The 17,640-nt window shown below is 46.5% G+C and overlaps 1 protein-coding gene across 1 annotated transcript in view; it reads right to left on the reverse strand.

Moving 5' to 3' along the window:
* Nucleotides 1-705: 705 nt before the first annotated feature.
* Nucleotides 706-17,640, reverse strand: part of LOC311316249 (netrin-G1-like) — a gene marked incomplete at both ends in the record, with an annotated part of 38,436 nt that continues 21,501 nt past the window's right edge. Inside the window, 4 exons of the mRNA XM_084447078.1 lie at nt 706-938; nt 4,654-4,698; nt 6,589-6,615; nt 9,121-9,293. Of these exons, the coding sequence (XP_084303204.1) occupies nt 706-938; nt 4,654-4,698; nt 6,589-6,615; nt 9,121-9,293 (478 nt within the window). The remainder of the gene's footprint in view (nt 939-4,653; nt 4,699-6,588; nt 6,616-9,120; nt 9,294-17,640) is intronic.

Here is a 17,640-nt window from a genome sequence, read left to right on the forward strand (position 1 = left end):
AGTATGTTACATATTTTTTAAGTACAGGTGAGCTCAAGCAGGACTACAAAGCTTCCGTCCAAAAACAAAACAACAAAACACAGTAAGGTACTCTTGAGGGTGTCAAGGTCGTTAACAAATGTGCAGCACTTGACAAAACATAAATGCTTGTCAGCCAATGAAAAGTCACCAAAAGCACAGATAGGAAGGTAGGAGGAAGTGAGGGAAGGGACCGAGGGAGTGAGGCAACGAGGAGGGAAGAGCAAGTGAGGAAAGATATTCCACACAAACATTCTCTTTGTAATGCCAGATGACGTTCACGAGTTGAAGTTTATTTTTTTTATTTTTTTAATCTTTTCTTTTTTTGTACAATTTCCAATTGTTGAAGTGTCTCAATTTGTCGCCAATGACTCAGCCATTCATCATACTTCTAAATAAAAGGTCAACAACATCTGTTGGTCCTGTGCAATTGCAAGAAAGCTGTTTTTGTAAGCTATTTTCTCTCTCTCTCTCTCTCTCTCTGCATCTACAGTAGTCAAGCTTTGTCGATCCGCTTCATCCATCAGCCATTGCAGATTGTACTTACAACCTCTGCAACAAAAAACAACAACAACAAATCCTCAGGGTGATATTGTCCTGTGTCTTCGTGACTGAGGGTCCCTCTGAAGATGTCCTGCGGGTGCGGTCCCTAGGCGGTGGTCCTGCGCTAACGCCCGCGCAGCTCTCTCAGCAGAGAGAGACGACCACTAGGGGGAGCAGTAGGAGGAGGACGCCGAGGAGAGGACGATGGAGGGAAGCCTGTCCGGACGACGGGTCCCCCTCGCACTCCCCGGGGCCCTGGCAGCGGCGCGCTCTCTCGCACAGGACGCCGGTGAAGCCCGGGGGACAGTGGCACCGCTGCTGCTGGTGGCACGTGCCGCCGTTCTGGCAGCGCAGCATGGCGTTGTCACACACCCGAGCTGGGGACAGCCAGGAGAGACGGGACAGGGTTAGAGCTGGGGAGAAGACGAATGAAGTCAGCCGTGCCGTCGATCGCCGGGCGGAAACGGTCGAAAGCTTGCGTTCGCCAGACGCAAGCCGTCTCCGCTTTCCTTGTCTCCTCTCCTCAATGTCATAAATGTACAGTAAGAGTTGGCATGACTGTAGAGGGTGTGACCAATTGTGTTGAAGCGAAGCGTCCGTGAAGTAGAGGAGAGGAGACAAAGTACTCGATGAAGGCCACGTACCAATACTGAACACTGCAGCTGCCTTCTCACAACAGAAGTAAGCGGGTGTGAATGATTGTCTATGACAGTGAAACACCTTGGAGGGGTATTTTCAGGACGCCCCGGGGACAGAATATATATTTAGCATATAGCAGCAGAAGCAGCAGTGAAATTAATAATGACTGAGCCGGGATATGCCAGAGTATTGTTCTCTCTGTGGGACAGCAGAGTTGAATCAGGTTCCCTGTTGCAGGAAGCACTTACCCAGGAGCACAGGGCAGAGATGCACATCCTCTATCTAATAACCCCCCCCCCCCACGCCCCCCCCACACCCCCCCCTTCCCCCGCCCTTGCGCTCCGTATGATTGGTGCGTTTGCTAAGCAAACAGGCTTGTGGGTATGATTCTACAACAATACCTCCCCTGCAGTAACAGCAAAGGCGTGCGGTGATTGTGCCACACACATTGTTTACTTAAAAAAGTTATGATACAGCTGCCATTTTTTATTCCTACAGAACACCTCAGTGGCATCTCTGATTGGTGGTAAATCCAGGGGATGTGTGTATAATTGGATACTCCTCCCTGCATAAATTGTAGTCTAATTTTTGTATTATGTAATGTGGTTCGTGCATCAGAATACATTGGGCAGCGCCACTGCCTCTACAGTACATGCTTAGAGCCCATATTCATGAACTGATTCACGTACAGTAGCAATGGAAAAAAAACTGAAGAATATGAAGAAAAAATGTTTGGCCCAAACATGTTTTCTTCATATTCTATTGAGGTTGTCTATGGCATGTAACCCCATTCAACACACTTATCAACAGCTGCTGGCCCGTTTTCACTGTGTGTGAAACTTGCTATTGTGCGGCGGTTCTTAGCAAACCGCCTCCGGTTCCAAAGTCTAATCTCCAGACTTTACGGACGTTACTTTGCTGGCAGCGGCAGAGGGATTATCCATGCGCTCGATGTCCTCAAGAAGACTCCCAGAACCATTGTCTTTCCGGAAGCATCTGTAGCTCTGATTAAAGTGGTTTCGGAGTTGGGCGGGAGAGAGCAGAGAGGAGGGCGATGCCACTGGGGGGGGCGAGGTGGTCTCTGGCAGTCCTCAGCTCTGTTGAATGCCAGTGTCACCTGCAGGCAAACGCCTGGGCTTTCAAAGCTAAATGCCCTCATCAAATGGAGACAGTGTTTGTGTGTTAGTGTAGGCTAAGGCTATGTGAGCTGAATATACTGTGTGGGGTATCTTGTATTAAAGTCATATTGAAGATACATTTACAGTGCTTAGTAGTTAAATACACATTAATGTGTATGTAACTGACAAATCCCTTAAACGGATTTCAAACAAATCCCTTTTGCATAACGTAAACCAGGATCATCCTAGTGTTCAGGGTCTCTATGGCGGCTTTAGTATGAAAGAGCTTCCTTCTCTGGGACTGTGCCCTACCCAGCCTCACTTGCATTTGCACTTGTGTTGGCTGGAGGCAAGTGTGAACAGTGAGGTTCAAACTGTGGCCAAGGACCCCCCCCATCCCCTGGTCTCTCCCTGGGACAGATATGTGCTGGATGTCACCTTTGTCAGATGGTGTGACATTTCCGCAGGATAACTGTTATGACAGACGCATCTTTGGGCCACAGTACTGCACCCCCATCCCCTCCTCTAGTACCTCCTCAGTACCCAGGGGAAGTGGGGCGGAGCCTCAATAATGACACGATTCATAAGTATAGATTACAAAAATAGTAATAATAACGGAGGGATAGCATTTTATTTCACTCAATACTTAATGATTATCAGTGCCGGCGTGGCTAATCAATCGTCAGGCCAATCATATTTCAATAAACCGTATGAAATCTCAACCACTGTCATGCGAAGTCTGACTCCCCAATATATTTAGCCTGTAATCGACTCCTGTGTCTAATCGTTCTCTAATATATTTAGCCTCCTATCGACTCCCGTGTCTAATCATTCTCTAATAATATATTTAGCCTGTTATCGACATCCGTGTCTAATTGTTCTCTAACATATTAACCCGTTATCGAGTTGCATGAGGTGAACGTCTTGAATCGATCCATCAGAGCAATTAACCATCACCATGGAGACATTTTTCAGATACAGGATTTTCTAATCATATGCAGTGAAACAGAATCGTACGGCTACAATTACAGCCGGTCAATATTTCCCTCCGCAGTGTCAGGTCAAGCTCGAAACTCAAGTTCAGCCACCTCCGTTAATGTCGCTAGTTAGCAGCGTTCCAGCCCCGTTATGTACAACGGGGGGTCAGTATCAGCTGTGAAGTCAGGCGGCCACAGCAGACACTGACTGACTGATACCCGCGGGTCACGCCTGGGATTATTTACAGTCACCAGTCACACACCCTCGAGCCCGGAAGAGAGAGATGGGAATAAAACCGCCGAAGATCCCTCTCTCACTTCTCCTTGATCCAGGAAATCCCTAAAAGTCTCCTTTTAATTCCTCTGTTCTGGCTGTGAGGGCAGTCAAGCAGCACGCTGGAGATCAATCTACATAAACCCTCTCCGGTCTCCTCCTGTCCTTTACTTTCTCCTCCTCTCTCCTCCTCTCTTCCCTCTGTCTCCCTCTCTTCCCTGTCTCCTCCTCTTGCCTCTCTCCTCCTCTCTTGCCTCTCTCTCCCTCCCTCCTCTCTTCCCGCTCTCCCCCTCTCCTCCTCTCTTCCCTGTCTCCTCCTCTCTTCCCTCTCTCCTTCTCTCTTCCCTGTCTCCTCCTCTCTTCCTTCTCTCCTTCTCTCTTCCTTCTCTCCTTCTCTCTTCCCTCTCTCCTCCTCTCTTCCCTCTCTCCTCCTCTCTTCCCTCTCTCCCTCTCTCCTCCTCTCTTCCCTGTCTCCTCCTCTCTTCCCTGTCTCCTTCTCTCTTCCCTCTCTTCCCTGCCTCCTTCTCTCTTCCCTCTCTCCTCCTCTCTTCCCTGTCTCCTCCTCTCTTTCCTGTCTCCTTCTCTCTTCCCTCTCTCCTCCTCTCTTCCCTGTCTCCTCCTCTCTTCCCTGTCTCCTTCTCTCTCACCTGTCTCCTTCTCTCTCCCCTGTCTCCTTCTCTCTTCCCTCTCTCTGTGACGATGGCAGAAGAGAAGCGCCCCAGAGAGCATGCTGGGAGATTAACATGGTCAAAGGGGTTTGAAAGCTGTGGAGGTGGAGGTGAGCATTGAACGGTAGTAGTTCCCTATGGTGTTCATGAACAAAGGTCGTGCTTGTAAGGGGCACTGGTGTGTGTGTGTGTGTGTGTGTGTGTGTGTGCCTGTGTGTGCGTGCGTGTGTGTGCGTGCGCGTGTGTTTGTGTGTGTCTGTGTGTGTGCAAAGGTGTGAAAAGAGACACAGTCATAGAACATCAAGGAATTTTCCATGAACTCTTTAACGTTTTTGTGTTGTTTTTTTTTTTTGTTTGTTTGTCTGTTTGTTTATCACTATAGTAATGTTAGGAGTGACAAAGTCGCCACAGCCTACCTTGATTACGGTTGACAACACCAAGAGATGAAGCATTTGCTCGATCTGTGTAAAGATGGGACAGGTCATAAGTTACAGCGAGTTGTCAAATGGTGGATTTAACAGACAGCATGCATTCAAGTACAGTACTAAGACGCCGTTTACATCTGTGTCTACCATGCGTCTCCAAATGTGTCCAGCTGACCACTTGTGTTTATACAGTTACCATAGTAACTCCCTCACTCCTGCCTGCATGCGTGTCACACACCACGTTCTATGTAAACAAATCAATAATCAGTCGGTTTGGCTTCGATCAGATTCCAAAAAAGTGCACATGAAAGCAACCGAAGATGTTTGAAGAACTAATGTACATACTAGGACTAATCCAACTGTTTCTATTAATAGGACAAAGAGGGCAGGATAAGGAGAAAAAGGAGAAAACTTCTCCTGCGTTGATGACATGTTTTCCTGTTGTGTCCTTGTCGGGGACGCATCAGGATGCATTAGCGTTCAGACTATAAAAGATATGTGTTCAAATGCGTCTGCAAGTGGTTTTAGTAAACGTCTCACAATGCATTTTGGTGGTCATTTACACTTGTATTTAGCGCTAGCCACTTTTGATCTGATCATCCAAAACGCATTCTAAAACCAAGTCTAAACAGGCTCAATGAAAGTGTACTGTATAGCCTAGCCTATGCTATCTGTATACTAAGATTCATGTGTTTGATGGGCAGGGACTCATAATTAATCAATTCATCTACTATATTTTTCATGCAACATGGATTGTTAAGTATTTATAAAGGTGCAAAATTCACCATAAGGATGTATGGGACCATGGAGCCCAAGCTCAAACAACGTTACTGAAAGCAAAGCTACTTCTCATTAGGGCTTCTCACACTGCAGATTCTTAGCTCAAGGCTAAGAGTTAACCCTTGGTTAACCTAGCCCCTTTTCACACACACACATTGTTAACCCAGGGTTAAACTAAGGCCAGCGCTATACAATTTACACTGCAGTTCTACTAGCCTTGGGTTAATTGTCTGTTGGAACATGCAACTAATGTTTACATTCAAATGACGTATGACTACTATAGCAGCAACATTAAAATGTTGCCATCTAGTTTGTTCTGAACTGATTTTTTCCGACCACTCAGAAACAATTAAATCTTTTTAATCTTTTACGGACATATTACTGTCATTTAGTTAGCTATGATGTTGCCGTTAGTAGTGTAGTTACAAGGATTTCGGTTGCCTAGCGCCTATTGTAATGACGTGACGAAGAAGTCGTGTGATTGGACAACAAAAACGTGATGCAAAGTTGACTTTAGCTCAGTTTCACACTGGCACCTTTTAGCCCCGTGTTTAGTCCATTTTCAGGGGATAACCCCGCAAACTCTGGGCTAACCCTGCTCCGGAGCAGGGCCAGCAAGCCCTAGGCTAAAGTCGGGGTTAGCCCACTTTGGAATGTGCCAGGATTGTGTGCCAAAGTGAAAGCTTTCCTAGCCTGGGGCTAACAGCTCCCTTAGCCTGGGGAAGAAGGTTCTAAGAATGCATTTAGCCCTGGGCTAAGTACAGTGTGAAAAGCCCAGATGTACACAGGACTGTTGGCATTCCATGACAATTTTTACCCGTATGCTTGAAATAATGGGATATGGATACTGTGTGAAAATGAGAAGTTCCTGCTGTGTGGTGGTCCAGACGACTGCATGGCAGCTGGATTATGCAACCCAATCAAAAAAATCCTTCTCGGTTGTCGATTGTTCCCTGATCCATGGTGGGAAATATCTTCGCAGAAACTCATACGATTTGTGTCTGTTTGGCAAGAGTAATGTGTTCTGGTAAGTCCTAGCGGGTAGTGCAGTAGGTTGTGACAAGACTCCACAATCAAATGTGTGTATTATGAACAAAAATGGTAATCAACAATTATTTGTTTGTAACAGAAATTGGATTTACTTACGCACTGGTCCATGACTGCTAGGGATACCTGTGAGAAGATAAAGACAACAATTATATTAAATTGCCTTCACCTAGGAAAACAACATCATAAAGCCACAAACTGTAGCTAAATGTAATTGCAAATGTGTATACAGTTGGGTTATCTTTTGTTATTTGTGTTAGGCTGAAAAAACTCCAAATGCATCGACTTCAATCCAAAAGAGTTTTAGACCTCCTGGCTTTCCGGGAGCCTCTCACTGTCCACATCACTGCCCACTGATTAACAGGTCTAGCACCACAGTGTGCCTGGGCCCCACACCGGCTAAGAGCAAGTCCTCCTGATTACAACCATCATCTTGAAATGTCAACAGGTCAACAGAATCAACGTGGAAAACACAAGGCTCTTAAGACACAACCGACTTGCTCTTTCTGCAGGGGGCCAGGCAACCGATTTCCCACTGTCTCTAAGCTTACAACATATTACATTACATTTAGTCCTGACTGTACATCCCAGACATTGAAGATCGTTTCACTGTTTGGTTTAAAGCATAAACACTGATAGTGGGTATTCCTTCTTCACAATATTTACCCTGAAGGCGTACAGCTGAAGTAAAGATTACTCATCTTTGGACCTAGAGGTCTTTCAGAAAAAAAAGGTCCTGTATGTGTCCAGATGGGGTACAAACGACGGCTGTGTTTGATCTGCTCACTGATGAACCCGCATCTGGCCGCTCCCACCCCTCTCATTGTTCTGGGTTATTTTCATCAGGGGAGCTCTTCCCCTCCAATCACCACAATCTCCATTCCTCGTTCCATAAGTCTGTATTGTTTGGGTGGCTGTCAAATTAAAGACTGCCCGTAATTGTGTGTCATTAGGGTTTTAACTGTCCTTGTGGCACCATCCGTCATCTAATCACCGGTTGAGGCGGTCAAATAGCCGCCGGTAATCACACACTACGGCGGCTCCCGGGAAAACATTGTTCCTGACTTCTCGCTCTTCAAACACTTCTCTCCTGCAAAGAAATACCTCGCACAGGCCTCAAAGCAACACGCTCCAAACACGCCTTGTAAACGGAAGGCGGGCCGAATTGGTGTCTGCGACCCAAACCGTTCTATGATTCAATCGAGCTCCAACCTTCTGAACCCGCGTTGCAGCCCGGGATGACTTGGCGCCCTGCCGCAAAGTGGACTGTCAGCATGACTCCAGAACCGATCCCTCTTCCTCCGGCGGGCTCGCGGAACGGGGAATCTGGGCTTCGACACGGGACGGCTCCCCTCCCCCCCTCCCACCGCCGGCCACTGGCAACGCAGGGGCTTCGTGCCCCCCTCCCCTTTCCCCCCAGTTGATTAGATGGAGGGTCACGCCCCCCCAAACTTCTGTAGGGTCATGAATATGTAACAGCCTCCTATGTCTCTACCTGGGAGATACATTACTATTGTGATTACAGAGGACAACTTGATGACAGATGAAAGCTATATACACCATAATTAAATTTAGCGCTTTCAGCAAATTTGTGTTCATATGAGGGGTCTTATATTTAATATCCTTGCGGGAAATATGATCGGCATTAGGAGGACAGGCATCCTGGGTGACTGGGTTTTGCTTAAGAGAGAATAAGGATAATTCATAAGACAAACGGGTATACTCACTTTACACTGGAGGGAATCATTCTTATTATTACGTCAGAGCCATATGCAACATTATTGCATTTCATGTTTCTGCCAAACAAGTTCTAATATTGCTTTTGATGTGTCTCTGCCTCGGTTTCATCAGTTCAGAGCAGGTGCTTCCAAGTGTTGGATTTTTTAATAACAACCTGTCAATCTTAGAGCCGGTCCAACACTGCAGGGAGACTCATAACACAAGAGATGAGCAGGGGGAAATCAAGCAATTTCTCCTTAGAGCACACACACACACACACACACACACACACACACACACACACACACACACACACACACACACACACACACACACACACAAACGCACACACACACACACACACGCACACACACACAACATGATGAAGCGAGATCAATACATTACGAACTCCATCCGTTGCCTCACCAGCCAGGCCCTAGCGTTCTCTGTCAGGGGGAGCATATGGGCCGTGCTTCCCGGCCATAGTGGCTCCCTCCTGGGCTGGGGGGAACCGGCTCCTGCCATCTGGTCAGGGGCTGGGCTGGGCAGGCGCCTCGTCCCCAGGTAGGTGTGGCTCTAGATTTATTACGCCAACGAGCCCCCTGACTAGGCCCTGGGATTCGACATCTGTGGCTGCACTCTCCGTCAAGATTAGGATGGGATAACTGGGAGGAACGCCGTCTGCCTCCGAAAGGTCATATGAACCAGTTGGGAGATATACACAGGTAGGCCTATGCAGTGCGTATATAAGCACTTTTTATTAAACCCGTTTTTTGACATTGAAGAGTTTAATGTGTCCTTTACACGTTAGATGTAGGTGCACCGTGCAGCACACAGCAGATGATATGTACTGTAGAAGAAAGCCTTGTCAAACACACATTATGAGACACGGAGGGGCAGAGATCTACTTACATATGTTTGCCGTTCCTTTGGGGATGGGCAGGTAGGAGCCGACGCTCCAGGCCTGTCCGTGGTAGTGCCTCTTACAGCGTCCGCAGTCTGGCCCCGTGGTGTTGTGCTCACATTCGCAACCCAGCTTCCCCTTGTCAAACACGCAGCTGTTGGCATGCAGGTTACACTTGCACCTAGGAGCGGGAAAGATCAAATCAATACAAAACACATGAAAATTCATCAAGTCAATCACTGGGGGGATTCGACGGGGATTCACGAAATACCGGCGTCCATCTTTGTTGTGGAGAGTTGTACATTTAAAAATGTTTTGTGGAGGATGAGCTGAACTCCCGATGGGCTGTTCTAGTTAGGTCGTACCATGTCCATATTCTGTTCTAATTGGGTTGTACCATTTGAACTCCGGAGGGGCTGTTCTAGTTGGGTTGTAGCCTACCATATTCCAACACTCTAGCCTACAGTTTGTTCCTTCTTTTAAAAAGCAAGCCTCATTTGCAACTGCCCCTGTGGAGACAACCAAATGGTAAATAAAGTCATTAGCGAGTCCAAATCTACATGAAAGGCTCCCTCTAATTCCCAGACAGAGTTGAGAGAAAGTTAATAGCTTGGAGAGATGCCAGAAGAAAGACTGTTCAATGTTCCACTAACGTGCGTGAGAGACTTGGCCCTGGGAAACTCTACTGGTGGAGGCTGTTAAAGGTGGGGTAAGGCAATTTGGCTCAGAAGCACTTCGATCAAGCAGCACTTCGACATCAATCGATAAATAAAATTCGCTGACAGTAACATAGATTTAAAAATCCATCATCTGTGTAAGTCGCAGGAGTGTAATAAGTCTGTCCAATCATTTTGAAGTACCACCTGCCTGTCAGCCTACCTGCCTAGCGAGTGTCATTTGTTTCCCCCAGTTTGGAGGCATGGCTTTGGAGGAAGGCCTGAAGGGAGGGGTGGGGATTTTGTCGATTGCATTTTTCAAAATCTAGCTAAAGGGTCTATTTTTTGCCTATCTAGCTTACTCTTCTTCTCCATAAGCATAACCATCCTGTCCCTCCTCTGCCTAAACTGAGAAACTGGACCCATTTGATCGGACGATTGTATTTGCCGTCACATGAGAAATAGTGGTTTCATATTCCACATGCATCCAAATAGATTCCTCATTAGGCTATCTGGTTTTGGTCCCATGGCGGTAAAAGGTTACAAAGGGGCAACCGACCCGCGTCTCCTGGCGATCCTGAGGCGGTTTTTGCGAGCCTATCGAGTGGATCTGACATTGTAGCCGTCTCGCGGGGGCCGGCCGGCTCAGGTTTTCATATCATGGCTCGTGTTTGTTTTTACGGAGCGCTTCCGAAGAAAGACTTCTCCCGCTTGAGGTCTAAGTGGCGCGGATATGCTGTCGACCTCGTCGGCGAACCCGAGACAGAGAAATGACTGAAACGGTCAGAAACACATCCATTCTAATTGACTTCCTGCCCTCTGCGACATGGCGCTCATGAATGATAGATGACGGCGGGAAATAAGGAAAACAATACCAAGCTTCCCCTGCTGGACTGGAGGAGTGAGGAGTCACCGTGTGGTCAGGAAATGATGCTAAGCTAATGTCAAGTGTTAGCAGGGCTTCGGCTGTCAACAGTGAATTGCATCTGTAGTCGATATGTTTATTAATCCTAAATAGAAATAATGGGTAAAAGATACACCGAGGTTCTCGATTCAAAAGTCCACTGTCTCCTTTATACAGGTACAACCTGTAACTATTTGTATACTCTACTGATAGTTGTCTCTCCTATGACGTATTTGGCCCATGTTTATTGCTCTGTAAATGTTCTAAGCTAATAGACAAACATTTTCCAGAAGCTTGCTCGATCATCTCGTTGAGAGACAGCCCACAGCTACATTTTTTGGCCCCCGAAAAAAAAAAAAGTTTTTTTTTGCTTCCCTCTGGAATATATTGGGGTGGGACATATGCCCATTGTGTTGCCTCTGTGTATGAAATGTGCTGTACAAATAAAGTTTGATTTGATTTGGTACAATACAACTGTATCCTTGGTGAGAAACACAAGTTTCCAGGCAAAGAACACTGAAAATCGGCATGCACAGTATTTTATTCAATCTGGACGTTCTAACCCAAGGATGAAGCTGATGAACGGGGCATTTCCAAGGGGTAACAGGAGAGAAAGTGGTCAGACATTTGGTGAGAGAGAAAGAAGCATTTGGTATTTCAATGATTGAACTCAAGACAAACGCAAAGCAGTTGAGCAAGCCATAAAACTGAGCTGAGGTGGCGCCTATCCCCCGATCCAGTTCTGGCCTTTCCTGGCAAAAATCTTCTCTTCTCTCTGAGGTTGCAGGCTGTGTGTGTTCCTCTACCGTCATGGCGCATGAGGCTGATGAGGCGGTACGGTGATGGGTAATGTGCGCATATTCACTGCGAATGCGGCCGCCTAAACGCTCGTCTAAATCTCCACAAGCTCTCCCGGCGGGCCTTATCGTTTTAATCAATTAGAGTATCAGCCTCCGTAATGAATGCCTGGGCGTGCCTGCTCCGCTATGCAGACAGCGCCCGCTCCCCAAAGTAACGAGCAGTGGGGTTTGACCTTCCGTTTAATTAAAAACCAGCAGAATCTGGATCACCAGGCCCGAGCCACGCGGCCAGATAGCAGAGGATATCAACGGGACACAGGGGAGCCGCTCGTGGAGGACACCGCGCTTTTGCCCTGGGCATTGTCATATTGAAATCACAGAGCAGGCTGGTTTCATTTTATACCGGTCACGAGGGGGGGAGAGGGGTGGGGGGTCCCTATGTAGCTAGCCCTTGAACTGGCACCGTTACAAAAACACATTTCATAAAGTTTGAATGACCTTTTCTCATCCTATCTTGCACCTCTGTGGTACAGTAGGTGTTATCCATTATCTAAATAAGTGACCCTCCCTTAAGAGAGGTACCGACTCCATCCCTCCATTTCACTTAGGTTTCACCCGCGCTTTATTTCGGGTACTAAAGTGACTCTCTTGTACAATGAGAGAGGTTCGGACGACTACTTTGTAGTACGGATGAAGGAAAGGTCGTCCGCCACAATCAAACTTGCACAGAAGGGGACTCGTGTTCTGTATCATTACTTATGCTGCCAACAGAATGACCTTCACGGTTATAAATCAGCACAAATATTCATGTCATGTTGCCATAGATGTCAAGCAGGGGTTAAAGACTGTGATCTTCTGAATTTGAGCTGGATTCTGACAAGTGATTGAGCTGGAATGGGCTAAGGGAAAGACATTTCCCATTAAGAAAAGGTTTACACTGTGCTATAAATTACACATAGATAATAAATGAAGGTGTTCAAACCCCCCATTTATGCTTCTGGCTCTCACCTTGAATTAAGCAGTGGTAGGTATATACTGTATATATATATATATACATACACACACACATACATACATCCGGCTGTATAGATATGTCTAGTAATGCACATATAAACATATGTGTATTGCACAACACTTGGAACGCTTAGGCACTGTTATACCGTCTGATGAACCTCTCCATATTACACCTGGGTGGGAGGAGCCTGTGGCTGAAAGTGCTTACCATGTGCCACAGCTCGTCATAGAGGGGATGGGAGGGGATGTCGAGAATAGACTTCAGTTTGTCCCTCATCCTCCTCTCCACTACAGTCTCCAGGCTGTCCAGTTGTTGCCCCACAACAGAGCCAGCCCTCCTCACCAGCTTGTTCAGCTTGTTTGACTCCCCAGACTTGACGCTGCCTCCCCAGCAGGCAACGGCAAAGAACAGAGTGCTGGCTACCACAGACTGGTAGAAGGGCAAAATGATCCTATTTGGCTCTACCACCGCAGTCAGTTACATCACCAACAACATGGGAAGTTTGTCCACTCTGGTGAAACCGTATGTCAAAAACCTTGTTTCACCACCAGTTCCTTGGTCTGGCTGATGTTGAGTTGAGCTGGTTCTCCTCTGACCATTCAACAAATCTCCCTGTACTCCTCCTCATCGTCTGCCCTGAAGCAGCCCACAATAGAGGAGCCGTCTGAGAACTTCTGGAGGAGGCACGCTCCAGAGTTGTGCCTGAAGTCGGAGGTACAGTATACAGTGTGAACAGGAAAGGTAAACATGATCTATAAGAAGCCACAGAGCTGTTCTGCATGGTGAGCCTCAGCTAGACGGCCGTGTCGCTCACTCTGTGTTTGGCCTGACCTTGTGTTCTTGGGCTGCCGGCCCCACCTCTGTGGTGATCTGGCATCCTCATGACAGCTCCTAAAACCCCTGCTTCCAGACAGCGTACACAACCGTCTCCAAAAACGGCGGTGGAACTTGTTGAACAAGGCCCCCTCAGTGAAACAGGATATAAAATCACACAAGGTAGAATAATGACAGCTGGTGACTCGGTATGCCCACACTTTACTGACCCTGAGAGGCATGTTGTTGCAGGTAACATGGAATAGAAGTCGAACACATCGTTGAACGACTGAAAGATCCTCCGTGATGAAAGACGGTTAGAGGAGAACTATGAGCTAGCAACACTTAACGATATCACTAAATGATATCTCTATACATGATACAACATAAGACAAACAGTCAATTAAATTAAAAGGTAGCAGCTCAGTCAAGTGCTAAAATGCTTATACAGTTATTTACAACATTACAGTGACTGAGAGTAAACATAATCTAGGCAGTGGTAATCACTGTGAGGGAACAGCGTTTAGCTGAGTCAATAAAGCCAAAGACTGAGATGAGCAATTAGAAACTAATTGCTCTTTACGGAGAAAGCATTTGCAGTAATCAAGGTCTCATATTAAGTTAGGATATATTTGCACGAGTGAAATGATCTTTGTCAGCATTAAGCACATCCCTGAGGTAATTTTTTTTAGAGACCACAGGAGTAGTGCCGGATGCAGAAAATAGAAATTGAAATTCAATGACCTGAGGGTGGTTTGCTTGAATCTGTCTGGAGAGTGAGGTGGACAGAGAGAGCTCAGCGGTTCCATTGTGTCAGACAAGGATGCTCAAGCACAGATACTGAAATTGAAGTATTAGTATTTCGACCCAGGTCTGGGGCATTGCATCAGGCATTGCATAGTCAATGCATACCTGTGAGCATACTGTAGCAGTGAGTGACACGATCCATGTCAACAGCCTGACTTGTCCTATGAGCCTCCAGCCAAGTCCACCCTGAGTCAAGCCTGAGATCCAGAAGCCTACCTGGCCTCTCCTATTCCCACCGGGGAGGAAGACTGCCTTCAGCTCTCTCTGTCCAGGTCTGAGACACTGAGAATCACTCATATCCCTGACAAGTTGTAGAGAGATGAGGCGAACTTTGGCCCAGCTGAAAGTTTGAGATCGATAATGTATGTGTGCTCTCAAGCTGTCCCAAAATGACCTGCAGCGCCCCAGGGAGGGGCAGAAGGGCTCTCTTTAAAGTTTTTCATATGAGATGAAGCGCCACAGGGCTGAGTGTTAACTACCTTAGGTGAATCCCATCACAACCCACGGAAGTCTGTTCTGCTGTCAACATGTTTACAAGAGGTAAGATCCACAGGGATAGTTTCTTCTTAGCACTGTGCGATACCCTGCAGGAGATGGACTCCATGGACAAGCTCTTTCACAGTTGTTTTCCAACTGCCGAATCCCCTCACTGTGCTAAATAATTATAGTTGAATACACCGTTAGATAGATCTGATAACATTCTTTGTAGTGATTAAACACACTGTTTCTATAAATGCCATGTCAGTTTGAGCAAAAAAAACCAAACAATTTTGACATGGTAATTTCACACGGTGAGATGAAAACAAGAGGCCTTAAAGAAATATCAATTCCCATCTCTTCAAAATGAGAAGATTAGGCACAGCCCAGATGTAATAAAACCATTACAGTCAAGGCCAGGGTTGTCAGACAAAATTATATGAGATTGATCAGAGAGATGGAGAGAGAAAGCCCTATAGTCTGCTGACATTTACCTGACATCACAAAAAACAGACCATAAAACTACCATTGAAGTTGGGAGGTCTGAAATGGTTTTTCTGTAGTTTGAACCTTTAGATCTTTTTGATACTGTAGATAGTATCAAAGTACTAATAGATAGTATTAGGTAATTTAAAAGACACTTTTACCAAAGCAACTCACAATGTTTTGAGCTAGTGTTGGGATTAAAGGAGAGTTGAAATTGAGAGTTTAACATGTTTTTTGAATGATTTTTCACGGTGCCCACCCACATCCATTGTATGACCAAAACGGTGGTAAAGCAATTATCAGACTTTCTCAGAAGTGCTAGTTTTGTCAACGTTTTGATCTGAACCATTGTATATGATCATAAGTAACCTTAAAACAGGGCTAAAGATGCATTTTCCCTTTACTACTCCTTTAAGTAACTTAACTTACTCAAGGGCACAACGGTAGGAAATTATTATCAAGTGGCCTGGTCTGGTCTTGAACCAGCAACCTACCTGGCAGAGGTCAGATGCTCTAACCACTGGGCTATCTACCACCCTGGTTGGCGTGATAACCTGAGCTACCTAGCGCTCTGCTGGCGTGGAGGAATAGAATATTTCGCCAGTGACGTAAATCAGCGTTTTTGGTAATGGCGTCTGTGGTAATGACGTCTATGGTAATGACGTCTGTGGTAATGCTGTCTGTGGTAGTGGTGTCTGTGGTAATGGCGTCTGTGGTAGTGGTGTCTGGTAATGGCGTCTGTGGTAATGACGTCTGTGGTAGTGGTGTCTGTGGTAATTGTGTCTGTGGTAATGACATCTTAGGTAATGTTGTCTGTGGTAATGACGTCTGTGGTAATGACGTCTGTGGTAATGTTGTCTGTGGTAATACCGTCTGTGGTAATGGCGTCTGTGGTAATGTTGTCTGTGGTAATACCGTCTGTGGTAATGGCGTCTGTGGTAATGACGTCTGTGGTAATGAAGTCTGTGGTAATGGTGTCTGTGGTAATACCGTCTGTGGTAATGACGTATGTGGTAATGACGTCTGTGGTAGTGGTGTCTGTGGTAATACCGTCTGTGGTAATGATGTCTGTGGTAATGATGTCTGTGGTAATGACGTCTGTGGTAATGACGTCTGTGGTAATGGTGTCTGTGGTAATGATGTCTGTGGTAATGACGTCTGTGGTAATGGTGTCTGTGGTAGTGGTGTCTGTGGTAATACCGTCTGTGGTAATGCCGTCTGTGGTAATGCCGTCTGTGGTAATGACGTCTGTGGTAGTGGTGTCTGTGGTAATACCGTCTGTGGAAGTGGTGTCTGTGGTAATACTGTCTGTGGTAATGATGTCTGTGGTAATGACGTCTGTGGTAGTGGTGTCTGTGGTAATACAGTCTGTGGTAGTGGTGTCTGTGGTAATACCGTCTGTGGTAATGGTGTCTGTGGTAATGACGTCTGTGGTAATGACATCTGTGGTAATACTGTCTGTGGTAGTGGTGTCTGTGGTAATACCGTCTGTGGTAATGGTGTCTGTGGTAGTGGTGTCTGTGGTAATACCGTCTGTGGTAATGGTGTCTGTGGTAATACCATCTGTGGTAGTGGTGTCTGTGGTAATGGTGTCTGTGGTAATGGTGTCTGTGGTAATGGTGTCTGTGGTAATGGTGTATGTGGTAATGACGTCTGTGGTAATGACATCTGTGGTAATACTGTCCGTGGTAATGACGTCTGTGGTAATGACATCTGTGGTAATACCGTCTGTGGTAATGGCGTCTGTGGTAATACCGTCTGTGGTAATACTGTCTGTGGTAGTGGTGTCTGTGGTAATACCGTCTGTGGTAATGACGTCTGTGTTTATGCTGTCTGTGGTAATACCGTCTCGGGGTCTCGATAAAGTCTGACTGGAGTTCTCGGCTGCAAACGTTATGTGAGGACACTTGTCAGACTCCAGCTCATTACGGTTTGTTGTGTCACCATGAAATTGAAGAGTCAAGATTAGCTCCTCGTGTTCATTCTCTGAGCTGGGGCGCAGTATTGTCATTTGCCTGGGCGTAATGTAATACATCTCTGGCAAATTGTTTGTCTCTCACCCCGACATATAAAGTAGACCCGCCAGGGCTGCCCAAATTGCCCAAGAAATATTAGGAATGCATCACAAAGTTAATTCCCCATGCTCCAATTTTCTGGCGAGGCGAAATCAAATTTGAATTTGCGTAGCTTTGGCTGGCCCCACTGGAAGCTGGGCCTGTGATTTGTTTCAATGACAGGGACTATTATGGGGGAGGCGCTTTGATAAAAGCGTACAGTATGTAAATGCTGGAGGTGCTCCTCGTCTTCACTCTCCAAGCCACAGAGACGAGCAGAGAGCAGTGAAGGGAGCAAGGGTGGAAATCAGAGGGCTGGGCTGTGTGTGTTTCTGTGTGTGTGTCTGTTTCTGTGTGTGTGTGTGTGTGTGTGTGTGTGTGTGTGTGTGTGTGTGTGTGTATGTGTGTGTTTCTGTGTGTGTATGCGTATAGAATTTTCCGTACATCCAGCATCCTCCGCCCACACCTTTACACCTCTAATGCTGTGGCCTTTCAGGATAACCATGATTGCCTCTG

Source organism: Borostomias antarcticus, assembly GCF_949987555.1.
Source record: "Borostomias antarcticus genome assembly, chromosome: 12".
Classification (NCBI taxonomy): domain Eukaryota; kingdom Metazoa; phylum Chordata; class Actinopteri; order Stomiiformes; family Stomiidae; genus Borostomias; species Borostomias antarcticus.